Consider the following 27,848-nt stretch of genomic DNA (forward strand, 5'->3'; position numbering starts at 1 on the left):
GTCATACCCAAGAAGACACGAAGCTGTAATCACTGCCAAAGGTGATTCAACAAAGTACTGAGTAAAGGGTCTGAATGCTTATGTAAATGTATTTCCGTTTTAATTTTATAAACTAGCAAACATTTCTAAAATAACTGTTTTTGCTGTGTCATGATGGGGTATTGTGTGTAGATTGATGAGGAAAATAAACAATACATGTTAGAATAAGGCTGTAACATAACAAAATGTGGAAAATGTCAAGGGGTCTGAATACTTTCCAAAGGCACTGCATATGGTTTACACAGTACAGTACATATCCTAGTATAACGTACTGTGCCTGTATGCACCAGTATATGGTTTACATGCACAACCGTTACAGTACATATCCAACAACAGGTTTGTGCTTTACACACAGTACATATTTTGCTGTATGAACAGGTACATATTAGTTAACACAGTACATGTACTGTAACTCTGTGGCTGTATGTCCCTTCTCGCTGTGGTTACCTGATCCCTAGTACAGTATACTAGTTCCCATAGTTTTTCTCTGAAGAGAATCCTGTCGTTTTCAGAGCTGTGCCAAAGGAGGGAAGAAGGTGGTCCAGACGGACGAGTGGCGAGAGGGAACTGTGGAGGAGAGGCTGGAGTATGGGCTCATCAAGGTTAGTATAGTATGGGCTCATCAAGGTCAGTATAGTATGGGCTCATCAAGGTCGGTATAGTATGGGCTCATCAAGGTTAGTATAGTATGGGCTCATCAAGGTTGGTATAGTATGGGCTCATCAAGGTCAGTATAGTATGGGCTCATCAAGGTCAGTATAGTATGGGCTCATCAAGGTTAGTATAGTATGGGCTCATCAAGGTTGGTATAGTATGGGCTCATCAAGGTTGGTATAGTATGGGCTCATCAAGGTTAGTATAGTATGGGCTCATCAAGGTTGGTATAGTATGGGCTCATCATGGTTATGGGCTCATCATGGTTAGTATAGTATGGGCCCATCAAGGTTAGTATAGTATGGGCCCATCAAGGTTAGTATAGTATGGGGCTCATCAAGGTTAGTATAGTATGGGCTCATCAAGGTTGGTATAGTATGGGCTCATCAAGGTTGGTATAGTATGGGCTCATCAAGGTTGGTATAGTATGGGCCCATCAAGGTTGGTATAGTATGGGCTCATCATGGTTATGGGCTCATCATGGTTAGTATAGTATGGGCCCATCAAGGTTAGTATAGTATGGGCCCATCAAGGTTAGTATAGTATGGGGCTCATCAAGGTTAGTATAGTATGGGCTCATCAAGGTTAGTATAGTATGGGCTCATCAAGGTTGGTATAGTATGGGCTCATCAAGGTTGGTATAGATGGGCTCATCAAGGTTGGTATAGTATGGGCCCATCAAGGTTGGTATAGTATGGGCCCATCAAGGTTGGTATAGTATGGGCCCATCAAGGTTGGTATAGTATGGGCCCATCAAGGTTGGTATAGTATGGGCCCATCAAGGTTGGTATAGTATGGGCCCATCAAGGTTGGTATAGTATGGGCCCATCAAGGTTGGTATAGTATGGGCCCATCAAGGTTGGTATAGTATGGGCCCATCAAGGTTGGTATAGTATGGGCCCATCAAGGTTGGTATAGTATGGGCCCATCAAGGTTGGTATAGTATGGGCCCATCAAGGTTGGTATAGTATGGGCTCATCAAGGTTGGTATAGTATGGGCTCATCAAGGTTGGTATAGTATGGGCTCATCAAGGTTGGTATAGTATGGGCTCATCAAGGTTGGTATAGTATGGGCTCATCAAGGTTGGTATAGTATGGGCTCATCAAGGTTGGTATAGTATGGGCCCATCAAGGTTGGTATAGTATGGGCCCATCAAGGTTGGTATAGTATGGGCCCATCAAGGTTGGTATAGTATGGGCCCATCAAGGTTGGTATAGTATGGGCCCATCAAGGTTGGTATAGTATGGGCCCATCAAGGTTGGTATAGTATGGGCCCATCAAGGTTGGTATAGTATGGGCTCATCAAGGTTGGTATAGTATGGGCTCATCAAGGGTGGTATAGTATGGGCCCATCAAGGGTGGTATAGTATGGGCCCATCAAGGTTGGTATAGTATGGGCTCATCAAGGTTGGTATAGTATGGGCTCATCAAGGTTAGTATAGTGTGGGCTCATCAAGATTGGTATAGTATGGGCTCATCAAGGCTAGTGGCATGCAGGTAACAAGTTATTTTCTCTCTCTACTGATCACATACTGCAGGGACTAAGTTATTTTCAGGTACATATACATTTAAGGTACAAATCTCTCTCTTTCTCCATCACAATTACTATCGATATCTCTTCTGTCTCTCTCTCGCTCTTTCCAGGGTATAGATAAGTATGTGGTAGAGGACACAGAGGAGGCGAGGTCCCAGGCTGAACTCTATCCGAGGCCCCTACACGTCATCGAGGGGCCCCTGATGAACGGCATGAAGGTGGTGGGAGACCTGTTTGGAGCTGGGAAGATGTTCCTACCTCAGGTAGGAGGGAAGAGATGGAGGAGTGCAGATCCATGATATCCTCAGGTAGGGGGGAAGAGAGGGTAGTGGACAGATCCATGATATCCTCAGGTAGGGGGGAAGAGATATCCTCAGGTAGGAGGGAAGAGAGGGGAGTGGACAGATCCATGATATCCTCAGGTAGGAAGGAAGAGATATCCTCAGGTAGGAGGGAAGAGATGGAGGAGTGGACAGATCCATGATATCCTCAGGTAGGAGGGAAGAGATATCCTCAGGTAGGAGGGAAGAGTTGGAGGAGTGGACAGATCCAATATATCCTCAGGTAGGAGGGAAGAGATGGAGGAGTGGACAGATCCATGATATCCTCAGGTAGGGGGGAAGAGATATCCTCAGGTAGGAGGGAAGAGATGGAGGAGTGGACAGATCCATGATATCCTCAGGTAGGAGGGAAGAGATGGAGGAGTGGACAGATCCATGATATCCTCAGGTAGGGGGGAAGAGATGGAGGAGTGGACAGATCCATGATATCCTCAGGTAGGGGGGAAGAGATGGAGGAGTGGACAGATCCATGATATCCTCAGGTAGGGGGGAAGAGAGAGGAGTACACAGATCCTAGATAACCTCAGGTAGGAGAGAAGAGATATCCTCAGGTAGGGGGGAAGAGATGGAGGAGTGGACAGATCCATGATATCCTCAGGTAGGAGGAAAGAGAGAGGAGTACACAGATCCTAGATAACCTCAGGTAGGAGAGAAGAGATATCCTCAGGTAGGGGGGAAGAGATGGAGGAGTGGACAGATCCATGATATCCTCAGGTAGGGGGGAAGAGATGGAGGAGTGGACAGATCCATGATATCCTCAGGTAGGGGGAAGAGATGGAGGAGTGGACAGATCCATGATATCCTCAGGTAGGGGGGAAGAGAGAGGAGTACACAGATCCTAGATAACCTCAGGTAGGAGAGAAGAGATATCCTCAGGTAGGGGGGAAGAGATGGAGGAGTGGACAGATCCATGATATCCTCAGGTAGGAGGAAAGAGAGAGGAGTACACAGATCCTAGATAACCTCAGGTAGGAGAGAAGAGATATCCTCAGGTAGGGGGGAAGAGATGGAGGAGTGGACAGATCCATGATCTCCTCAGGTAGGAGGAAAGAGAGAGGAGTACACAGATCCTAGATAACCTCAGGTAGGAGAGAAGAGATATCCTCAGGTAGGGGGGAAGAGATGGAGGAGTGGACAGATCCATGATCTCCTCAGGTAGGAAGGAAGAGATCACAGAGGAGAAAATACAGGAGGTATCTATTCTTCTCATGATCCTGTCTCTGTCTGTCGGTCTGTGTGTAACAGGTGATAAAGTCAGCACGTGTGATGAAGAAGGCTGTAGCCCACCTGATCCCCTACATGGAGAAGGAGAGGGAGGCCATGCTACTGGCATCAGGATCAGTAGAGGAGATTGTGAGTCTGTCTGTCCGTCTGTCTCTACAGTCTGTTTCTGTCTCTACAGTCTGTTTCTGTCTCTCCATCTCATCACAGCTCTCCTCTACATTAATGATCTCTGTTAGGACCCCTACCAGGGCACCATAGTGTTGGCCACAGTGAAGGGACTGATTCATCACAGCTCTCTCCTCTTCATTAATGATCTCTGTTAGGACCCCTACCAGGGCACCATAGTGTTGGTCACAGTGAAGGGACTGATTCATCACAGCTCTCTCCTCTACATTAATGATCTCTGTTAGGACCCCTACCAGGGCACCATAGTGTTGGTCACAGTGAAGGGACTGATTCATCACAGCTCTCTCCTCTACATTAATGATCTCTGTTAGGACCCCTACCAGGGCACCATAGTGTTGGCCACAGTGAAGGGAGACGTCCACGACATCGGGAAGAACATTGTAGGAGTGGTGCTGGGCTGCAACAACTTCAGGTAGGGGTGTATTCTGTTGTTCTTGTGTGTTCTCTGTTGTTCTATTGTGTTCTCTTGTTCTAGTATTCAGCATTTCACTGTAAGGTCTACTACACCTGTTGTATTCAGCATTTCACTGTAAGGTCTACTACACCTGTTGTATTCGCAGCATGTAATAAAGTTTGATTTGTTCCTGTATCTTTCCATGACCTTGTCCTTAACCCCGTTTCCTTTTCCCAGAGTGATCGATCTGGGGGTCATGATTCCGTGCGACAGGATACTGAGGGAAGCCATCGACTGCAAAGCAGGTGTGTTAACATGAACCTTATGGCTCATCAGTTCCACTGTACTGTAGCTCGGCTTTAATCAATAGGATTAACCTGGTCCCAGATCAGTTTGGGCTGTCTGACGGGGTGGCACTAGGACAGTAAGTGGTGATTAACCTGGTCTCAGATCAGTTTGTCCTGTCTGACAGGGTGGCACTAGGACAGTAAGTGGTGATTAACCTGGTCTCAGATCAGTTTGTCCTGTCTGACAGGGTGGCACTAGGACAGTAAGTGGTGAATAACCTGGTCCCAGATCAGTTTGGGCTGTCTGACAGGGTGGCACTAGGACAGTAAGTGGTGATTAACCTGGTCCCAGATCAGATCAGTTTGTGCTGTCTGACAGGGTGGCACTAGGACAGTAAGTGGTGATTAACCTGGTCCCAGATCAGTTTGGGCTGTCTGACGGGGTGGCACTAGGACAGTAAGTGGTGATTAACCTGGTCCCAGATCAGATCAGTTTGGGCTGTCTGACAGGGTGGCACTAGGACAGTAAGTGGTCATTAACCTGGTCTCAGATCAGATCTGTTTGTCCTGTCTGACAGGGTGGCACTAGGACAGTAAGTGGTGATTAACCTGGTCCCAGATCAGTTTGGGCTGTCTGACAGGGTGGCACTAGGACAGTAAGTGGTGATTAACCTGGTCCCAGATCAGTTTGGGCTGTCTGACAGGGTGGCACTAGGACAGTAAGTGGTGATTAACCTGGTCCCAGATCAGATCAGTTTGTCCTGTCTGACAGGGTGGCACTAGGACAGTAAGTGGTGATTAACCTGGTCTCAGATCAGTTTGGGCTGTCTGACTGGGTGGCACTAGGACAGTAAGTGGTGATTAACCTGGTCCCAGATCAGTTTGGGCTGTCTTTCCAACTGCTAGGAGTTGGAGTTGGCTATAAACCACAGATCTGGGACCAGGCTAGAGAAGGAGTAGGATTGGGGACTGAAATCAGAGATGGAATGAGTGAACTGCTCTTTTGGAAGTAGTCCCTCCAGCTGAACTTCCTGTGTATCCCTCTACCCTACAGACATCATCGGTCTGTCTGGCCTCATCACGCCCTCGCTGGATGAGATGATCTACGTTGCCAAGGAGATGGAGCGGCTTGGGATGAAGACGCCACTGCTGATCGGAGGGGCCACCACCTCCAAGTAAGACACATTTTCTTTACCATGACCTTTCAACTCGCTTACTTCCTGACCCCTTGTTGACCCTGTTTCTGATGTGATGCGTCTTTCAACACACACCATCATTAGCTTTACCATGACCTTTCAACTCGCTTACTTCCTGACCCCTTGTTGACCCTGTGTCTGATGTGAAGCCTCTGTGTGTAACAGGACCCACACGGCGGTGAAGATCGCTCCCCGTTACAGCTGTCCTGTGGTGCATGTTCTGGATGCCTCCAGGAGTGTGGTGGTGGTACGTACACTACACTGACTAGACACACTACACTTCCTGTCACTAGATACTGTGTGTCCTCACTTAGTACAGCCCACACTACACGTCCTGTCAGTAGATACTGTGGTTCTCACTTAGTACAGCCCACACTACACTTCCTGTCAGTAGATACTGTGGTCCTGACTTAGTACAGCCCACACTACACTTCCTGTCAGTAGATACTGTGGTCCTCACATTGTAAAGCCCACACTACACTTTCTGTCAGTAGATACTGTGGTCCTCACTAAGTACAGCCCACACTACACTTCCTGTCAGTAGATACTGTGGTTCTCACTTAGTACAGCCCACACTACACTTCCTGTCAGTAGATACTGTGGTCCTCACTTCACTTCCTGTCAGTAGATACTGTGGTTCTCACTTAGTACAGCCCACACTACACTTCCTGTCAGTAGATACTGTGGTCCTCACTAAGAACAGCCCACACTACACTTCCTGTCAGTAGATACTGTGGTCCTCACTTCACTTCCTGTCAGTAGATACTGTGTATCCTCACTTAGTACAGCCCACACTACACTTCCTGTCAGTAGATACTGTGGTCCTCACTTAGTACAGCCCACACTACACTTCCTGTCAGTAGATACTGTGGTCCTCACTTCACTTCCTGTCAGTAGATACTGTGTATCCTCACTTAGTACAGCCCACACTACACTTCCTGTCAGTAGATACTGTGGTCCTCACTTAGTACAGCTGCTTATTCTCAGCTGTTAGATGAACCTCTGTGTTGTCTCTGTCAATGTTCTCAGCTGTTAGATGAACCTCCGTGTTGTCTCTGCCAGTGTTCTCAGCTGTTAGATGAACCTCCGTGTTGTCTCTGCCAGTGTTCTCAGCTGTTAGATGAACCTCCGTGTTGTCTCTGCCAGTGTTCTCAGCTGTTAGATGAACCTCCGTGTTGTGTCTGTCAGTGTTCTCAGCTGTTAGATGAGAACGTGAAGGAGGAGTTCTTTGAGGAGACGACAGAGGAGTACGAAGACATCAGACAGGACCACTACGACTCTCTAAAGGTGAGAAACACACGCACGCACGCACACAGACAAACATACGCACGTAACACACACACTGGACCACTAAAACACTCTGAAGGAGATTAGTATCATTGGATGAAGTCTAGGGCTCTGTATTAGGAACAGACTGTACTGTCCTGGAACAGTCTAGAAGGGGGGAGTTGTTCCAGTCTAACAGACTGTCCTGTACTGGAACAGTCTAGAAGGGGGAGTTGTTCCAGTCTAACAGACTGTCCTGTCCTGGAACAGTCTAGAAGGGAGGAGTTGTTCCAGTCTAACAGACTGTCCTGTCCTGTACTGGAACAGTCTAGAAGGGGGGAGTTGTTCCAGTGTAACAGACTGTCCTGTCCTGGAACAGTCTAGAAGGGAGGAGTTGTTCCAGACTAACAGACTGTCCTGTCCTGTACTGGAACAGTCTGGAAGGGGGGAGTTGTTCCAGTCTAACAGACTGTCCTGTACTGGAACAGTCTAGAAGGGGGGAGTTGTTCCAGTCTAACAGACTTTCCTATATTGGAACAGTCTAGAAGGGAGGAGGGTTTGCAGTCTAACAGACTGTCCTGTCCTGGAACAGTCTAGAAGGGGGGAGTTGTTCCAGTCTAACAGACTGTCCTGTCCTGTACTGGAAAAGTCTAGAAGGGAGGAGTTGTTCCAGTCTAACAGACTTTCCTGTATTGGAACAGTCTAGAAGGGAGGAGGGTTTGCAGTCTAACAGACTGTCCTGTCCTGGAACAGTCTAGAAGGGGGGAGTTGTTCCAGTCTAACAGACTGTCCTATACTGGAACAGTCTAGAAGGGGGGAGTTGTTCCAGTCTAACAGACTGTCCTGTACTGGAACAGTCTAGAAGGGAAGAGTAGTTCCAGTCTAACATACTGTCCTGTCCTGTTCTGGAACAGTCTAGAAGGGAGGAGTTGTTCCAGTCTAACAGACTGTCCTGTCCTGTACTGGAACAGTCTAGAAGGGGGGAGTTGTTCCAGTCTAACAGACTGTCCTGTCCTGTCCTGGAACAGTCTAGAAGGGGGGAGTTGTTCCAGTCTAACAAACTGTCCTGTACTGGAACAGTCTAGAAGGGGGGATTTGTTCCAGTCTAACAGACTGTCCTGTCCTGTCCTGGAACAGTCTAGAAGGGAGCAGTTGTTCCAGTCTAAGGGCCACAGTTGCAGGGTTAGGACTACTACAGTTGATGAATCCTGGTCCTCAACACTGGTCCAGACCCCTAGCTGGTAGTTTGGTACACTACACTGCAATGGCTGGGCTGTCTGAGAGCTGTTCAGGTAGATGATGAAAGGAGTCTCTGTGTGTCTGTGTTCTCAGGAGAGGCGCTTCCTGTCTCTAGCCCAGGCCAGGGCGAAAGGACTCCATGTGGACTGGCTTTCTCAGACCAAACCAGGTAAGACCCTAATGTCCTGGGATCAACTGTCCTCTAGGACTTCAGGAAGGCATTTGTCTGCTTGTCATTGTAATGGAAAATATGAGACTTATTTCTGTCTGACCGATGTAGGTCAGTCATATTTTGATAGACAATACCTTGACTATGGTGACTGATCCTCTCTCTCCTGCTCTCTCTCTCCTGCTCTCTCTCTCCTGCTCTCTCTCTCCTGCTCTCTCTCTCTCCTGCTCTCTCTCTCCGCTCTCTCTCTCCCGCTCTCTCTCTCCCGCTCTCTCTCTCTCCCGCTCGCTCTCTCTCCCGCTCGCTCTCTCTCCCGCTCGCTCTCTCTCCCGCTCGCTCTCTCTCCCGCTCGCTCTCTCTCCCGCTCGCTCTCTCTCTCCCGCTCGCTCTCTCTCTCTCCCGCTCTCTCCCTCTCTTGCTCTCTCTCTCTCTTTCGCTCTCTCCCTCTCTTTCGCTCTCTCCCTCTCTTTCGCTCTCTCCCTCTCTCTCGCTCTCTCTCGCTCGCTCTCTTTCGCTCTCTCCCTCTCTCTCCTGCTCTCTCTCCCTCCTCCTGTCAGTGTGTCCTCAGTTCCTGGGTACCCGTGTGTTTGAGGGGTATGATCTGCGGAGGCTGGTGGACTATATCGACTGGAAGCCTTTCTTCGACGTGTGGCAGCTTAGAGGGAAGTACCCTAACAGAGGGTACCCCAAGATCTTCAAGGACAAAACCGTGGGTACGTAGAGGCCATAGAGATACATGTAATGCTATCGCCATTCTAGTGTTGTGATTGTATTTCTATGGAGGTTGATTGACAGGTGTAATATGATAGTGTGGTTGATTGACAGGTGTAATATGATATTGTGGTTGATTGACAGGTGTAGTATATTGTGGTTGATTGACAGGTGTAGTATGATATTGTGGTTGATTGACAGGTGTAATATGATATTGTGGTTGATTGACAGGTGTAATATAATATTGTGGTTGATTGACAGGTGTAGTATGATATTGTGGTTGATTGACAGGTGTAATATGATATTGTGGTTGATTGACAGGTGTAATATGATATTGTGGTTGATTGACAGGTGTAATATAATATTGGACCTGTGGTTGATTGACAGGTGTAATATGATATTGTGGTTGATTGACAGGTGTAATATGATATTGTGGCTGTGGTTGATTGACTGATAATAATGTGATGTTATAATGGACCTGTACAGGTGAGGAGGGTGTTTGATGACACTCAGGGCTCCTCAACAGACTGGTAGATAATAATGTGATGTTATAATGGACCTGTACAGGTGAGGAGGGTGTTTGATGACGCTCAGGGCTCCTCAACAGACTGGTAGATAATAATGTGATGTTATAATGGACCTGTACAGGTGAGGAGGGTGTTTGATGACGCTCAGGGCTCCTCAACAGACTGGTAGATAATAATGTGATGTTATAATGAACCTGTACAGGTGAGGAGGGTGTTTGATGACGCTCAGGGCTCCTCAACAGACTGATAGATAATAATGTGATGTTATAATGGACCTGTACAGGTGAGGAGGGTGTTTGATGACGCTCAGGGCTCCTCAACAGACTGATAGATAATAATGTGATGTTATAATGGACCTGTACAGGTGAGGAGGCTCGGAGGGTGTTTGACGACGCTCAGGGCTCCTCAACAGACTGGTAGATAATACTGTGATGTTATAATGGACCTGTACAGGTGAGGAGGCTCGGAGGGTGTTTGACGACGCTCAGCGACTCCTCAACAGACTGATAGATAATAAAGGTCTCTGGGGGCGTGGCCTGGTGGGCTTCTGGCCCGCCCAGAGTGTAGGAGACGACATCCAGGTGTACGAGCATGACGTCACACCTCGTTCCGCCACGCCCCTCGCCACCTTCTATGGACTACGCCAACAGGTGAGTAGCAGAGGAGATCTGGAACAGGGTTTGTTTGTTCATGGGGTCTGTGTTGGCGGGGTCTGTGTGTGTGGGGGCGGAGTCTGGGTGTGTGGGCTGGGTCTGGGGTCTGTCTGTGGGGTGTGGGGGCGGGGTCTGTCTGTGTGGGGTCTGTGTGTGTGGGGGCGGAGTCTGTGGGCGGGGTGTGGGGACGGGGTCTGGATGTGTGGGCTGGGTGTGTGGGCGGGGTCTGTGTGTGTGTGGGCGGGGTCTGTGTGGGGTCTGTCTGTGTGGGGGCGGGGTCTGGGGTCTGGGTTCAATTAATTTCCGTTGTAAACCTATAACAAGTAGGGCTGTCCCCGACAAAAAAAAGAAATCTTGGTCAACCAAGAATCTATCTGTTCTTTTCAACCCAATCAATTGGTCTAAATGTTAAAACGTATTTTTCCATATATAGAAACAACCTGTGTGTTTTAATCAAATCAACAACATTCACTGAGCTGGTCTGATGCTTTAAGCACACTGTTTGATGAAATAATTAAGACACACATGACTCGAGGGATTCGACCAGCAATTGATTTGATTGCTGCTCTGTGTTTAACAAAACAGCTAGTGACTGTGTGACTAGCACCCGCTGTCTCTCTCTCCTCCCTGCTGTCTCTCTCCTCCCTGCTGTCTCTCTCTCCTCCCTGCTGTCTCTCTCTCCTCCCTGCTGCAGCTAGTGACTGTGTGACTAGCACCTGTGTGACTAGTCCACTGAGACAGGCCTCCACAATGGATTAGTCCACTCAGACAGGCCTCCACAATGGATTAGTCCACTCAGACAGGCCTCCACAATGGATTAGTCCATTCAGACAGGCCTCCACAATGGATCAGTCCACTCAGACAGGCCTCCACAATGGATCAGTCCACTCAGACAGGCCTCCACAATGGATCAGTCCATTCAGACAGGCCTCCACAATGGATCAGTCCATTCAGACAGGCCTCCACAATGGATCAGTCCATTCAGACAGGCCTCCACAATGGATCAGTCCATTCAGACAGGCCTCCACAATGGATCAGTCCATTCAGACAGGCCTCCACAATGGATCAGGCCGCTCAGACAGGCCTCCACAATGGATCAGGCCGCTCAGACAGGCCTCCACAATGGATCAGTCCGCTCAGACAGGCCTCCACAATGGATCAGTCCGCTCAGACAGGCCTCCACAATGGATCAGTCCGCTCAGACAGGCCTCCACAATGGATCAGTCCGCTCAGACAGGCCTCCACAATGGATCAGTCCGCTCAGACAGGCCTCCACAATGGATCAGTCCGCTCAGACAGGCCTCCACAATGGATCAGTCCGCTCAGACAGGCCTCCACAATGGATCAGTCCGCTCAGACAGGCCTCCACAATGGATCAGTCCGCTCAGACAGGCCTCCACAATGGATCAGTCCGCTCAGACAGGCCTCCACAATGGATCAGTCCGCTCAGACAGGCCTCCACAATGGATCAGTCCGCTCAGACAGGCCTCCACAATGGATCAGTCCGCTCAGACAGGCCTCCACAATGGATCAGTCCATTCAGACAGGCCTCCACAATGGATCAGTCCGCTCAGACAGGCCTCCACAATGGATCAGTCCGCTCAGACAGGCCTCCACAATGGATCAGTCCGCTCAGACAGGAGCCAATCAGAAAGGTGTCTCGTACACCAATTGTTATTATTGTGTTGCTACTGCTCGACTAAAGAAATCTGGGTCGACTAACAAGTCTACAGACCAAACAATGGACCAGCGGACTAAATGGGGTCTGACCCTAACAACAAGCATGTATTGTAAGATAACTGTGTGTTTTGTCTTGTAGGCAGAGAAGGACAGTGCCAGCTCAGACCCCTACTACTGCCTGTCTGACTTCGTGGCCCCAAGGGCCAGCGGTGTGTCTGACTACATGGGGATGTTTGCTGTAGCTGTGTTTGGAGTGGAGGAGCTGAGCAAACAGTTTGAGACCCAGGGAGAAGACTACAACAGTATCATGGTCAAGGCTTTGGCTGACCGTCTGGCTGAGGTATGGACTCTAGTGTTACTATACTGACCGTCTAGCTGAGGTATGGACTCTAGTGTTACTATACTGACCGTCTGGCTGAGGTATGGACTCTAGTGTTACTATACTGACCGTCTAGCTGAGGTATGGACTCTAGTGTTACTATACTGACCGTCAGGCTGAGGTATACGTGACAGACTGATAACTACAGGCCAATAGGAAGCCATACATGACAGACTGATAACTACAGGCCAATAGGAAGCCATACATGATAGACTGATAACTACAGGCCAATAGGAAGCCACTAATAGGCCAGGTGAAACAGTGACGTTAGAGTCCATGAGAAGCTAAAGGTCTGTGTGTCTCCCGTCCGCCAGGCGTTTGCTGAGGAGCTCCACGCCAGGGTGCGTAGGGAACTGTGGGGCTATAGCGTGGAGGAGAACCTCCTGACTGAGGACATGCACAGGATACGTTACGAGGGCATCAGGCCAGCAGCAGGATACCCCTCCCAGCCTGACCACACTGAGAAGACTGCCATGTGGACGCTGGGCGAGGTGGAGGAGAAAACGGGTAGGCACCTCCTCTCCCTTCATCTGAACTGATCTGAAACAACTGACCAGGTGAAAGACGGCCTAACGAGGAGCTTCCAAACATATTGTTTCCACCTGTCCAGTCTTTTCCTATCAGTGCAGATTAAGGTTTAATTGAGATAGGGGTGTAGAGTAGTTTCTGCATTGTAGACTTCTTTTTGTGTTTTATGACCGATAACTTGAGCCGCTTGAGGAAGTCTTCTAAATGAGGTTTTGACGACGATGATGTCTGATGTTTTTTTTTTTCTTCTTCCCAGGTATCAAGTTGACGGAGTCTCTGGCCATGACCCCAGCAGCTGCCGTCTCTGGGCTGTACTTCTCTAACCCTAAAGCTACCTACTTCGCAGTGGGAAAGATCACCAGAGAACAGGTACTGATACAGGCTCAGAGTTGAATGTAACTGATTAACAGCCCACCATAAGGGGGCGCTGTTTTCAAACCCCACTGACAATTGGGCTCCCGAGTGGCACAGCGGTCTAAGGCACTGCATCCTCAGTGCAAGAGGTGTCACTACAGTCCCTGGTTTGAATCCTGTCTAACTTTCTAAAAGCTCTGCAGTTCTATATTTGGTTTGCTAATTTAGTAGCCACGTTAGCTATCTAGCTAAGTGGTTAGCTTCTTCCAAAATCAGGCATTCGCCTAGTAACAGCAGAGAATCCCCTCCTTAATCAAGAGCCTTGCTGTCTAATATATGTTTTGTTCATACAGCAGACTGAGTAGTATTTATGAGTGTACTTGTATAGTTTAGGTCAGAAACTGTCCAAAATGTTCGCAATGCGCTCGTTAGCATTTAGTTAGCATTCTCTATGGGATTTTACATGTACTTGGGGCGGCAGGTAGCCTAGCGGTTAGAGCGTTGGGCCGCTAACCGAAAGGTTGCTGGATCGAATCCTCAAACTGACAAAGGTAAAAATCTGTTGTTCTGCCCCCTGAACAAGGCAGGTAACCCCACTGTTCCCCGGCAGGCCGTCATTGTAAATAAAAATGTGTTCTTAACTGACAGCCATCACCAAGTACCCATCAATCTATATGCTACCATTCATACAGAGGTAGTCTTCTGTCAACAACATCATTAGACTAGGATAGGTTTATCTGAGCAGTGTGGGTGTCGCATACCCGCCGTAGTGAGGGTCAGGGATGCCACCGCCGAGCTAAAGTGGCACTCATAAAAATTGTTCAAGGTTGGCAGGTCTAGTCTCATCACCTTGGGATGTCATGACATTATGTTACTGTTGTTAATGTGTGGTATGTCATGACATTATGTTAATATGTGGTATGTCATGACATGTTACTGTTGTTAATGTGTCATGGCATTATGTTACTGTTGTTAATGTGTGGTATGTTATGACATTATGTTAATGTGTGGTATGACATGTTGATGTTGTTAATGTGTGGTATGTCATGACAGTATGTTGATGTTGTTAATGTGTGGTATGTCATGACAGTGTTACTGTTGTTAATGTGTGGTATGACATGTTGATGTTGTTAATGTGTGGTATGTCATGACAGTATGTTGATGTTGTTAATGTGTGGTATGTCATGACAGTGTTAATGTTGTTAATGTGTGGTATGTCATGACATTATGTTAATGTATGGTATGTCATGGCATTATGTTAATGTCTGGTATGTCATGACATTGTTACTGTTGTTCATGTGTGGTATGTCATGGCATGTTAATGGTGTTCATGTCTGGTATGTCATGACATGTTACTGTTGTTAATGTCTGGTATGTCATGACATTATGTTAATGGTGTTAATGTGTGGTATGTCATGACATTATGTTAATGTCTGGTATGTCATGACATTATGTTAATGGTATTAATGTGTGGTATGTCATGACATTATGTTAATGTCTGGAATGTCATGACATGTTAATGGTGTTAATGTGTGGTGTGTCATGTTACCATAGGTGGAGGACTATGCTGGGAGGAAAGAGATGCCAGTGTCAGAGGTGGAACGCTGGCTGGGGCCAATCCTGGGCTACGACACCGACTGACAGTGATACTTCAACCAATCCTGGGCTACGACACTTCTGCATCCACAACCACTACCTAGAAAACAGAGGCGGCTGCTCAATGGTCATGTCTAGATGGGATACAGCTTTTGTCAAATTGATGTCAAAAGTTGACAAATTCTAACCCTTTTCCCAACCTTAATCCAATTCTCCTAACCTGCTACGTTAATTCACCCTAACCTGCTGCGTTAATTCACCCTAACCTGCTGCGTTAATTCACCCTAACCTGCTGCGTTAATTCTCCCTAACCTGCTGCGTTAATTCTCCCTAACCTGCTGCGTTAATTCTCCCTAACCCGCTGCGTTAATTCTCCCTAACCTGCTGCGTTAATTCTCCCTAACCTGCTGCGTTAATTCTCCCTAACCTGCTGCGTTAATTCTCCCTAACCTGCTGCGTTAATTCTCCCTAACCTGCTGCGTTAATTCTCCCTAACCTGCTACGTTAATTCTCCCTAACCTGCTACGTTAATTCTCCTAAACTGCTACGTTAATTCTCCCTAAACTGCTACGTTAATTCTCCCTAACCTGCTACGTTAATTCTCCCTAACCTGCTACGTTAATTCTCCCTAACCTGCTACGTTAATTCTCCCTAACCTGCTACGTTAATTCTCCTAACCTTAACCTAATTCTCCTAACTTGCTACGAAAAGTAAATTCTGAAAAAAGCTGCATCCCTTCTAGACCCTACTTAAAGGGCCAGATTTTTTTTTTAAACATACACTTCACATGAACCAAGGCTCAACTTGAAAAAAAAAAACGTTTATTTTCTATTTTTTTATAGCTATTTTCAAAATGGCCACCTGTCAGTAAAGAAATTGAGCTGTTTGTATGGTCTAACATTTTACAGTTTTAATATAACAGCTGTTGCCAAAGTCATTTATACTTTTTAATGGAAATCACAATCTTAGATTTAAAATCATTAACAGATTCATATGGTTAATGTCAGAATGTGATTTTATCATTAGGGACATATTAAGTTCTAGAAGACTTACATTTCCTCAGCAGTTTTTTTATTTGAGATTGTATTTAGGCTAATTAGATACAACTTGTTTACAAAATTATAATTAGTAAACATGGTCTTCATCACAAAATGTACACTTACTTACTTGACATGCTGTATTAATGTCTAAACCTCTAAAAAAGGTACATGTTTTTATGACTGGGTATTGTAAATTACGGATTTCAATGATTTTTTTATTTGTTTCACAATTTGTCTTAAAGAAATGTGCCAAAAACTATGACTGACCAGTTATCATTGTCATCGATTTACCCTGGAGGTGTCCACTATTTCTGAAAAGAAGTAGTGATTTTTATGTTATGAATGTTCTGAGATTACAATGTTTTATCTGGAAACCATATTCATTTAGTATAAAATAATTTGCTCAGTATGTTGTCTCTCGTCTGCTGTATTATACGATTACAAAACAACACTAGCTACATCACTCTTAACAGTTTATATACTATATTGTCTGGCCTTGTATTGAAATATTGATTGATTGGTTGGTTGATTGATCGGGTTATGCCTCCCATGATAAAAACGGAACAGCAACATTACTGACATACCGCAAGCTAATCATATCTTAACGAATTTGAATGCCTCCAAACTGATTAAATCGACCAGAATCTCCTAACCACCGTCGGTATACTACACCGTTCTTCGATAACAGTAGTGTCGCTATCTTCCGTCATCCGTTCATGTTGCTGCACCATCTGTTTCCCAATGATACCGGAAGAGGGGGCACGGTGATCATGTTGAAGTCTCGGCTCACACACACACACACACACACCTGCACACCTCCTCCCTTTCTGAATATGTAACGATTCCAACATACTGGGTTATTGTAGAGCTCCAGTCAGCAGAATCCCTGGCGCTGCTTTCTGTCGCCTCCACACGGATATTCCCGTTCGGTTCTGTCGGGGCTCTGTCGCCTCCACACGGATACTCCCGTTCGGTTCTGTCGGGGCTCTGTCGCCTCCACACGGATACTCCCGTTCGGTTCTGTCGGGGCTCTGTCGCGGACGGCAACTATGGCTGATGCGGGAGAAGCCGGCGAAGATGAAATCCAGTTCTTACGAACCGTAAGTGTATTTCTAAGCGATTACGCTGTTGTAATATGTCGGTTTGATACTGCTGTTGACTTGTCTGCATCGCGTTAGAATCCACCGGCTCGGTTCTGGCTGTTGGCGCAGAGTTTACCGCAAGCTGCTGCGCCCGAGCTGAGCGCAGAGACTACAATGGCCAGCTTTATGTGTCATGTCATGTTTAATTTACGACTAAATTAATTAGACTTTTAAGTTCACTAGATTCTTGACAAATGGTTGAACGTGATTCGTCATGACGATGTCGCATCATCTACGGTGCCATCTGGAAGTCGCATCGTGGGTGTCGGAAGGATGGAGCGACCGAGCTTGGTTTTACTGTAAAAGTAGCCTACGGATGCCGAGGTGGTGAAATAGGACAAATACGGTGAAAAACAATGATTTAGATGTCACGGATTGAATTGTGGACAAAGGTAGTAGTTTATATCTATGGAATAGCCGTTATTGAGCCCTATGCTAAACACTGAGTTTATAACACTTTGCTCTATCCTATCGGTTCACCACTGCAGTCAGCTACATGCCGTGACATGCGAGGGGCGGGAGGTAGTTGTGGTGATGAATAGGAAAATATATATTCATTTGTTGATAGTCTACAACTGCAAAGGTGTTTCAACGATGTTATCTACCTGGGCAGTGTGTGTGAGTTTGTTCATCTACATTTAGGCTGTAATGCCCAATCCATCTAGGCTGTAATGCCCAATCCATCTAGGCTGTAATACCCAGTCCATCTAGGCTGTAATGCCCAGTCCATCTAGGCTGTAATACCCAGTCCATCTAGGCTGTAATGCCCAGTCCGTCTAGGCTGTAATGCCCAGTCTGAGTCCATCTAGGCTGTAATGCCCAGTCCATCTAGGCTGTAATGCCCAGTCCGTCTAGGCTGTAATGCCCAGTCTGAGTCCGTCTAGGCTGTAATGCCCAATCCATCTAGGCTGTAATACCCAGTCCATCTAGGCTGTAATGCCCAGTCCGTCTAGGCTGTAATGCCCAGTCCGTCTAGGCTGTAATGCCCAGTCCGTCTAGGCTGTAATGCCCAGTCCGTCTAGGCTGTAATGCCCAGTCCGTCTAGGCTGAAATGCCCAGTCCATCTAGGCTGTAATGCCCAGTCCATCAGAATGTGGGAGCTGGTGTCCACATGTCTGTTTGCTTGCATAGTGATGTAAGCTAATTTACAAATGTTTTAATATTAATTTTCTGTCATTTGATTTGCTGCATTATTTAACATAATGACAATTGCTACCTTATAGATAGCAGCCTCTCTCCCCTCCTCTGCCCTGGGCTGATCTTGCAGCATCACTCCTGAACAGAATGTCTGCCTCCTGCTCTCTCTCTCTCTCTCTCTCTCGCTCTCTCTCCTGCTCTCTCTCTCCCTCTCTCTCGCTCTCTCTCTCTCTCTCTCTATCTCTCTCTGTCTCTCTCTGTCTCTCTGTATCTCAACACAAAAATAGGAGGAGAGATGTCTGTCTGTAGGCTAAACACAGGAGTGGTTTATACTGACTGTTGGTTTGGCTTCAATCCAGACCAATCCAGATATCTTTATGGAGTTGTATGGTTTGTTAAACTTTGCAATCATTGTTTTTTTTGTTTGACATTTTAAAGGGACACATCTGAGTCACAGCAGCAGTCTGTTATGGAATTGGTCATATGTAGTCTAGGCTGTAGTCTCATCATCAGGCTGTTATAAACTCAGCAAAAAAAAAGAAACGTCCTCTCACTGTCAACTGCGTTTATTTTCAGCAAACTTTAACATGTGTAAATATTTGTATGAACATAAGATTCAACAACAGACATAAACTGAACAAGTTCCACAGACATGTGACTAACAGAAATTGAATAATGTGTCCCTGAAGAAAGGGGGGGTCAAAATCAAAAGTAACAGTCAGTATCTGGTGTGGCCACCAGCTGCATTAAGTACTGCAGTGCATCTCCTCCTCGTGGACTGCACCAGATTTGCCAGTTCTTGCTGTGAGATGTTACCCCACTCTTCCACCAAGGCACCTGCAAGTTCCCGGACATTTCTGGGGGGAATCAGGTAGTCCTGAGGCATGGTCCTAGGGCTCAGGTCCTCCGAGAGAAAGAGAGAGAGAGAATTAGAGGGAGCATACTTAAATTCACACAGGACACCGGATAAGGCTGAGACAGGAGGGGTCAGGAGACACTGTGGCCCTGTCCGACTATACCCCCAGACAGGGCCAACCAGGCAGGATATAACCCCACCCACTTTGCCAAAGCACAGCCCCCACACCACTAGAGGGATACATTCAACCACCAACTTACCATCCTGAGAGAAGGCCGAGTATAGCCCACAAAGATCTCCCCCACGGCACAAACCCGAGGGGGGCGTCAACCCGGACAAGAAGATCACGTCAGAGACTCAACCCACTCAAGTGACGCACCCCTCCTAGGGATGGCATGGAAGAGCACCAGAAAGCCAGTGACTCAGCCCCTGTAATAGGGTTAGAGGCAGAGAATCCCAGTGGAGAGAGGGGAACCGGCCAGGCAGAGACAGCAAGGGCGGTTCGTTGCTCCAGTGCCTTTCCATCCACCTTCACACTCCTGGGCCGGACTACACTCAATCATAGGACCTACTGAAGAGATAAGTCTTCAGTAAAGACTTAAAGGTTGAGACCGAGTCTGCGTCTCTCACATGGATAGGCAGACCATTCCATAAAAATGGAGCTCTATAGGAGAAAGCCCTGCCTCCAGCTGTTTGCTTAGAAATTCTAGGGACAATGTGTCTTGTGACCTGTGTCTTGTGACCGTAGCGTACGTGTAGGTATGCACGGCAGGATCAAATCAGAAAGATAGATAGGAGCAAGCCCATGTAATGCTTTGTAGGTTAGCAGTAAAGCCTTGAAATCAGCCCTAGCCTTAACAGGAAGCCAGTGTAGAGATACTAGCACTGGAGTAATATGATCAAAGTTTGGGGTTCTAGTCAAGATTCTAGCAGCCGTGTTTAGCACTAACTGAATTTTATTTAGTGCTTTAGCCGGGAAAGTAGAGCATTGCAGTAGTCTAACCTAGAAGTGACAAAAGCATGGATACATTTTTCTGCATCATTTTTGGACAGAAAGTTTCTGATTTTTGCAATGTTACGTAGATGGAAAAAAGCTGTCCTTGAAATATTCTTGATAAGTTCGTCAAAAGAGAGATCAGTGTCCAGAGTAATGCAGGGGTGCTTCACAGTTTTATTTGAGACGACTGTACAACCATCAAGATTAATTGTCAGATCCAACAGAAGATCTCTTTGTTTCTTGGGACCTAGAACAAGCATCTCTGTTTTGTCCGAGTTTAAAAGTACTCAAGGCCCTTTGCCGCCATCCACTTACTTATGTCTGAAACACAGGTTTCCAGAGAGGGACATTTTTGGGCTTCACCATGTTTCATCGAAATGTACAGCTGTGTATCGTAAAGATTATGTTTCATAATGACATTACCAAGAGGTAAAATATGTTGTGAAAACCATAGTGGTCCTAAAACGGAACCTTGAGGAACACCGAAATGTACAGTTGATTTGTCAGAGGACAAACCATCCACAGAGACAAACTGATATCTTTCTGACAGATAACATCTAAACCAGGCCAGAACTTGTCCGTGTAGACCAATTTGGGTTTCCAATCTCTCCAAAAGAATGTGGTGATCGATGGTATCAAAAGCAGCACTAAAGTCTAGGAGCACGAGGACAGCCGTTAAAAGGTCATTTACCACCTTGTCAAGTGCAGTCTCAGTGCTATGATGGGGTCTAAAACCAGACTGAAGCGTTTCGTATACATTGTTTGTCTTCAGGAAGGCAGTGAGTTGAGATTCGATACAGACCGATTTTAGTTTTGAAAATACTTTCTGGGTCAAGGTTTGGCTTTTTCAAGAGAGGCTTTATTACTGCCACTTTTAGTGAGTTTGGTACACATCCGGTGGATAGAGAGCCGTTTATTATGTTCAACATAGGAGGGCCAAGCACAGGAAGAAGCTCTTTCAGTAGTTCAGTTGGAATTAGGGTCCAGTATGCAGCTGGAAGGTTTAGAGGCCATGACTATTTTCATCAATGTGTCAAGAGATACAGGATTAAAAAACTTGAGTGTCTCCCTTGAGCCTCGGTCCTGGCAGTGTTGTGCAGACTCAGGACCACTGAGCTTTGGAGAAATTCCTCCCATAACTCTCACCATAGAGAGGTTCATCCTCTTCCTCCCATAACTCTCACCATAGAGAGATTCATCCTCTTCCTCCCATAACTCTCACCATAGAGAGGTTCATCCTCTTCCACCCATAACTCTCACCATAGAGATTCATCCTCTTCCTCCCATAACTCTCACCATAGAGGTTCATCCTCTTCCTCCCATAACTCTCACCATAGAGAGGTTCATCCTCTTCCTCCCATAACTCTCACCATAGAGAGAGGTTCATCCTCTTCCTCCCATAACTCTCACCATAGAGAGGTTCATCCTCTTCCTCCATAACTCTCACCATAGAGAGGTTCTTCCTCTTCCTCCATAACTCTCACCATAGAGAGGTTCTTCCTCTTCCTCCCATAACTCTCACCATAGAGAGGTTCATCCTCTTCCTCCATAACTCTCACCATAGAGAGGTTCTTCCTCTTCCTCCATATCTCTCACCATAGAGAGGTTCATCCTCTTCCTCCCATAACTCTCACCATAGAGAGAGGTTCTTCCTCTTCCTCCATAACTCTCACCATAGAGAGGTTCATCCTCTTCCTCCCATAACTCTCACCATAGAGAGAGGTTCTTCCTCTTCCTCCATAACTCTCACCATAGAGAGGTTCATCCTCTTCCTCCCATAACTCTCACCATAGAGAGGTTCATCCTCTTCCTCCCATAACTCTCACCATAGAGAGAGGTTCTTCCTCTTCCTCACATAACTCTCACCATAGAGAGGTTCTTCCTCTTCCTCCATAACTCTCACCATAGAGAGGTTCATCCTCTTCCTCCCATAACTCTCACCATAGAGAGAGGTTCTTCATCTTCCTCCATATCTCTCACCATAGAGAGGTTCTTCATCTTCCTCCCATATCTCTCACCATAGAGAGAGGTTCATCCTCTTCCTCCCATTACTCTCACCCTAGACAGAGGTTCTTCCTCTTCCTCCCATAACTGTCACCATAGAGGTTCTTCCTCTTCCTCCATATCTCTCACCATAGAGATGTTCATCCTCTTCCTCCATATCTCTCACCCTAGACAGAGGTTCATCCTCTTCCTCCATAACTCTCTCTATAGAGGTTCTTCCTCTTCCTCCCATAACTCTCACCATAGAGAGGTTCATCCTCTTCCTCCCATAACTCTCACCATAGAGAGAGGTTCTTCCTCTTCCTCCCATAACTCTCACCATAGAGAGGTTCATCCTCTTCCTCCCATAACTCTCACCATAGAGAGGTTCATCCTCTTTCTCACATAACTCTCACCATAGAGAGAGGTTCTTCCTCTTCCTCCATAACTCTCACCATAGAGAGAGGTTCTTCCTCTTCCTCCCATAACTCTCACCATAGAGAGAGGTTCTTCCTCTTCCTCCCATAACTCTCACCATAGAGAGAGGTTCTTCCTCTTCCTCCATAACTCTCACCATAGAGAGAGGTTCTTCCTCTTCCTCCCATAACTCTCACCATAGAGAGAGGTTCTTCCTCTTCCTCCCATAACTCTCACCATAGAGAGGTTCATCCTCTTCCTCCCATAACTCTCACCATAGAGAGGTTCATCCTCTTCCTCACATAACTCTCACCATAGAGAGAGGTTCATCCTCTTCCTCCCATAACTCTCACCATAGAGAGGTTCTTCCTCTTCCTCCATAACTCTCACCATAGAGAGAGGTTCATCCTCTTCCTCCATAACTCTCACCATAGAGAGAGGTTCTTCCTCTTCCTCCATAACTCTCACCATAGAGAGAGGTTCTTCCTCTTCCTCCATAACTCTCACCATAGAGAGAGGTTCATCCTCTTCCTCCATAACTCTCACCATAGAGAGGTTCTTCATCTTCCTCCCATAACTCTCACCATTAAGGTTCTTCATCTTCCTCCATAACTCTCACTATAGAGAGGTTCATCCTCTTCCTCCCATAACTCTCACCATAGAGAGGTTCATCCTCTTCCTCCCATAACTCTCACCATAGAGAGAGGTTCATCCTCTTCCTCCCATAACTCTCGCCATAGAGAGGTTCATCCTCTTCCTCACATAACTCTCACCATAGAGAGAGGTTCTTCCTCTTCCTCCCATAACTCTCACCATAGAGAGGTTCATCCTCTTCCTCCCATAACTCTCACCATAGAGAGAGGTTCTTCCTCTTCCTCCCATAACTCTCACCATAGAGAGAGGCTCATCCTCTTCCTCCCATAACTCTCACCATAGAGAGAGGTTCATCCTCTTCCTCCCATAACTCTCACCATAGAGAGGTTCATCCTCTTCCTCACATAACTCTCACCATAGAGAGGTTCATCCTCTTCCTCCCATAACTCTCACCATAGAGAGAGGTTCTTCCTCTTCCTCACATAACTCTCACCATAGAGAGAGGTTCTTCCTCTTCCTCACATAACTCTCACCATAGAGAGAGGTTCTTCCTCTTCCTCCCATAACTCTCACCATAGAGAGGTTCATCCTCTTCCTCACATAACTCTCACCATAGAGAGATTCATCCTCTTCCTCCCATAACTCTCACCATAGAGAGGTTCTTCCTCTTCCTCCCATAACTCTCACCATAGAGAGAGGTTCTTCCTCTTCCTCCCATAACTCTCACCATAGAGAGGTTCATCCTCTTCCTCCCATAACTCTCACCATAAAGAGGTTAATCCTCTTCCTCCCATAACTCTCACCATAGAGATGTTCATCCTCTTCCTCCATATCTCTCACCCTAGACAGAGGTTCATCCTCTTCCTCCATAACTCTCACCATTAAGGTTCTTCATCATCCTCCCATAACTCTCACCATAGAGAGGTTCATCCTCTTCCTCCCATAACTCTCACCATAGAGAGAGATTCATCATCTTCCTCCCATAACTCTCACCATAGAGAGAGATTCATCATCTTCCTCCCATAACTCTCACCATAGAGAGAGGTTCATCCTCTTCCTCCCATAACTCTCACCATAGAGAGGTTCATCCTCTTCCTCCCATAACTCTCACCATAGAGAGAGGTTCATCCTCTTCCTCCCATAACTCTCACCATAGAGAGGTTCATCCTCTTCCTCCCATAACTCTCACCATAGAGAGAGCTTCATCCTCTTCCTCCCATAACTCTCACCATAGAGAGAGGTTCTTCCTCTTCCTCCATAACTCTCACCATAGAGAGAGGTTCATCCTCTTCCTCCATAACTCTCACCATAGAGAGGTTCATCCTCTTCCTCCATAACTCTCACCATAGAGAGAGGCTCATCCTCTTCCTCCCATAACTCTCACCATAGAGAGAGGTTCATCCTCTTCCTCCCATAACTCTCACCATAGAGAGGTTCATCCTCTTCCTCACATAACTCTCACCATAGAGAGGTTCTTCCTCTTCCTCCATAACTCTCACCATAGAGAGGTTCATCCTCTTCCTCCCATAACTCTCACCATAGAGAGAGGTTCTTCCTCTTCCTCCCATAACTCTCGCCATAGAGAGGTTCTTCCTCTTCCTCCCATAACTCTCACCATAGAGAGAGGCTCATCCTCTTCCTCCCATAACTCTCACCATAGAGAGAGGTTCATCCTCTTCCTCCCATAACTCTCACCATAGAGAGGTTCATCCTCTTCCTCACATAACTCTCACCATAGAGAGTGGTTCTTCCTCTTCCTCCATAACTCTCACCATAGAGAGGTTCATCCTCTTCCTCCCATAACTCTCACCATAAAGAGGTTCATCCTCTTCCTCCCATAACTCTCACCATAAAGAGGTTCATCCTCTTCCTCCCATAACTCTCACCATAGAGAGGTTCATTCTCTTCCTCCCATAACTCTCACCATAGAGAGAGGTTCATCCTCTTCCTCCACACCTCTCACCCTAGACAGAGGTTCTTCCTCTTCCTCCCATAACTCTCACCATAGAGGTTCTTCCTCTTCCTCTATATCTCTCACCATAGAGATGTTCATCCTCTTCCTCCATATCTCTCACCCTAGACAGAGGTTCATCCTCTTCCTCCCATAACTCTCCCCATTAAGGTTCTTCATCATCCTCCCATAACTCTCACCATAGAGATGTTCTTCCTCTTCCTCCCATACCTCTCACCCTAGACAGAGGTTCTTCCTCCTCTCTGTCCCAACCCTGCAGGCTAGCTGAGCCAAGGACCCAATGTCCCCAGTAGCAGCTGTGTTGCTTCCATACATAGTGATATGGGTGAAGGGTTTTGGCCCTCATGTCATTCCAGTGTGTTAGAATAGACGTGTTCTCAGATAGACTCTAGCCCCATCTACTCAAGGCCCTCTGGCCAATGGGGCGGCAGGTAGCCTAGTGGTTAGACTGACTAGGTATCCCTCTGTCCAATGGGGCGGCAGGTAGCCTAGTGGTTACACTGACTAGTGGTTACCTGCTGACTAGTGGTTAGACTGACTAGGTATCCCTCTGGCCAATGGGGCGGCAGGTAGCCTAGTGGTTACACTGACTAGTGGTTACCTGCTGACTAGTGGTTAGACTGACTAGGTATCCCTCTGGCCAATGGGGCGGCAGGTAGCCTAGTGGTTACACTGACTTGTGGTTACCTGCTGACTAGTGGTTAGACTGACTAGGTATCCCTCTGGCCAATGGGGCGGCAGGTAGCCTAGTGGTTAGACTGACTTGGTATCCCTCTGTCCAATGGGGCGGCAGGTAGCCTAGTGGTTAGACTGACTAGGTATCCCTCTGTCCAATGGGGCGGCAGGTAGCCTAGGGGTTAGACTGACTAGGTATCCCTCTGGCCAATGGGGCGGCAGGTAGCCTAGTGGTTAGACTGACTAGGTATCCCTCTGGCCAATGGGGTGGCAGGTAGCCTAGTGGTTAGACTGACTAGGAATCCCTCTGGCCAATGGGGCGGACGGTAGCCTAGTGGTTACACTGACTAGTGGTTACCTGCTGACTAGTGGTTAGACTGACTAGGTATCCCTCTGGCCAATGGGGCGGCAGGTAGCCTAGTGGTTACACTGACTAGTGGTTACCTGCTGACTAGTGGTTAGACTGACTAGGTATCCCTCTGGCCAATGGGGCGGCAGGTAGCCTAGTGGTTAGACTGACTAGTTATCCCTCTGGCCAATGGGGCGGCAGGTAGCCTAGTGGTTACACTGACTTGTGGTTACCTGCTGACTAGTGGTTAGACTGACTAGGTATCCCTCTGGCCAATGGGGCGGCAGGTAGCCTAGTGGTTAGACTGACTTGGTATCCCTCTGTCCAATGGGGCGGCAGGTAGCCTAGTGGTTAGACTGACTAGGTATCCCTCTGTCCAATGGGGCGGCAGGTAGCCTAGGGGTTAGACTGACTAGGTATCCCTCTGGCCAATGGGGCGGCAGGTAGCCTAGTGGTTAGACTGACTAGGTATCCCTCTGGCCAATGGGGTGGCAGGTAGCCTAGTGGTTAGACTGACTAGGAATCCCTCTGGCCAATGGGGCGGACGGTAGCCTAGTGGTTACACTGACTAGTGGTTACCTGCTGACTAGTGGTTAGACTGACTAGGTATCCCTCTGGCCAATGGGGCGGCAGGTAGCCTAGTGGTTACACTGACTAGTGGTTACCTGCTGACTAGTGGTTAGACTGACTAGGTATCCCTCTGGCCAATGGGGCGGCAGGTAGCCTAGTGGTTAGACTGACTAGGTATCCCTCTGGCCAATGGGGCGGCAGGTAGCCTCGTGGTTAGACTGACTAGTGGTTCGACTGACTAGTGGTTCGACTGACTAGTGGTTCGACTGACTAGTGGTTCGACTGACTAGTGGTTAGACTGACTAGTGGTTAGACTGACTAGAGGTTACCTGCTGACTAGTGGTTAGACTGACTAGAGGTTAGACTGACTAGTGGTTAGACTGACTAGTGGTTAGACTGACTAGTGGTTAGACTGACTAGAGGTTAGACTGACTAGTGGTTAGACTGACTAGGTATTCCTCTGTCCAATGGGGCGGCAGGTAGCCTAGGGGTTAGACTGACTAGGTATCCCTCTGGCCAATGGGGCGGCAGGTAGCCTAGTGGTTAAACTGACTAGGTATCCCTCTGGCCAATGGGGTGGCAGGTAGCCTAGTGGTTACACTGACTAGTGGTTACCTGCTGACTAGTGGTTAGACTGACTAGGTATCCCTCTGGCCAATGGGGCGGCAGGTAGCCTAGTGGTTACACTGACTAGTGGTTACCTGCTGACTAGTGGTTAGACTGACTAGGTATCCCTCTGGCCAATGGGGCGGCAGGTAGCCTAGTGGTTACACTGACTAGTGGTTACCTGCTGACTAGTGGTTAGACTGACTAGGTATCCCTCTGGCCAATGGGGCGGCAGGTAGCCTAGTGGTTAGACTGACTAGGTATCCCTCTGGCCAATGGGGCGGCAGGTAGCCTAGTGGTTAGACTGACTAGTGGTTAGACTGACTAGTGGTTAGACTGACTAGATGTTAAACTGACTAGTGGTTAGACTGACTAGTGGTTAGACTGACTAGAGGTTACCTGCTGACTAGTGGTTAGACTGACTAGTGGTTAGACTGACTAGAGGTTAGACTGACTAGTGGTTAGACTGACTAGTGGTTAGACTGACTAGGTATCCCTCTGGCCAATGGGGCGGCAGGTAGCCTAGGGGTTAGACTGACTAGGTATCCCTCT

General features: G+C 47.3%; 1 protein-coding gene, 1 long non-coding RNA gene and 1 pseudogene across 3 annotated transcripts in view; all 3 read left to right on the forward strand.

Moving 5' to 3' along the window:
• The window catches only part of LOC106577298 (methionine synthase), a 39,945-nt gene extending 23,538 nt beyond the window's left edge, over positions 1–16,407 (forward strand). For both annotated transcript variants that reach the window (XM_045701185.1, XM_045701186.1), the window contains 15 exons: positions 552–641; positions 2,339–2,491; positions 3,815–3,922; positions 4,291–4,391; positions 4,611–4,678; positions 5,715–5,835; positions 6,022–6,103; positions 7,045–7,143; positions 8,455–8,530; positions 9,088–9,243; positions 10,222–10,418; positions 12,241–12,441; positions 12,795–12,987; positions 13,265–13,377; positions 14,917–16,407. In XM_045701185.1, coding sequence (XP_045557141.1) covers positions 552–641; positions 2,339–2,491; positions 3,815–3,922; positions 4,291–4,391; positions 4,611–4,678; positions 5,715–5,835; positions 6,022–6,103; positions 7,045–7,143; positions 8,455–8,530; positions 9,088–9,243; positions 10,222–10,418; positions 12,241–12,441; positions 12,795–12,987; positions 13,265–13,377; positions 14,917–15,003 — 1,845 coding nt within the window. In that variant the 3' untranslated portion in view covers positions 15,004–16,407. The remainder of the gene's footprint in view (positions 1–551; positions 642–2,338; positions 2,492–3,814; positions 3,923–4,290; positions 4,392–4,610; positions 4,679–5,714; positions 5,836–6,021; positions 6,104–7,044; positions 7,144–8,454; positions 8,531–9,087; positions 9,244–10,221; positions 10,419–12,240; positions 12,442–12,794; positions 12,988–13,264; positions 13,378–14,916) is intronic.
• Positions 2,502–3,230, forward strand: LOC123728720 (uncharacterized). The gene is made up of 3 exons (XR_006760431.1): positions 2,502–2,721; positions 2,864–3,004; positions 3,121–3,230. It is a non-coding gene; the product is annotated as an uncharacterized lncRNA (long non-coding RNA).
• Positions 16,408–16,519: 112 nt separating the features above from the next.
• LOC106591814 (ryanodine receptor 2-like) overlaps positions 16,520–27,848 on the forward strand; it is a 503,114-nt pseudogene continuing 491,785 nt past the window's right edge.

The sequence above is a fragment of the Salmo salar genome, chromosome ssa18 (assembly GCF_905237065.1).
Source record: "Salmo salar chromosome ssa18, Ssal_v3.1, whole genome shotgun sequence".
NCBI lineage: Eukaryota > Metazoa > Chordata > Actinopteri > Salmoniformes > Salmonidae > Salmo > Salmo salar.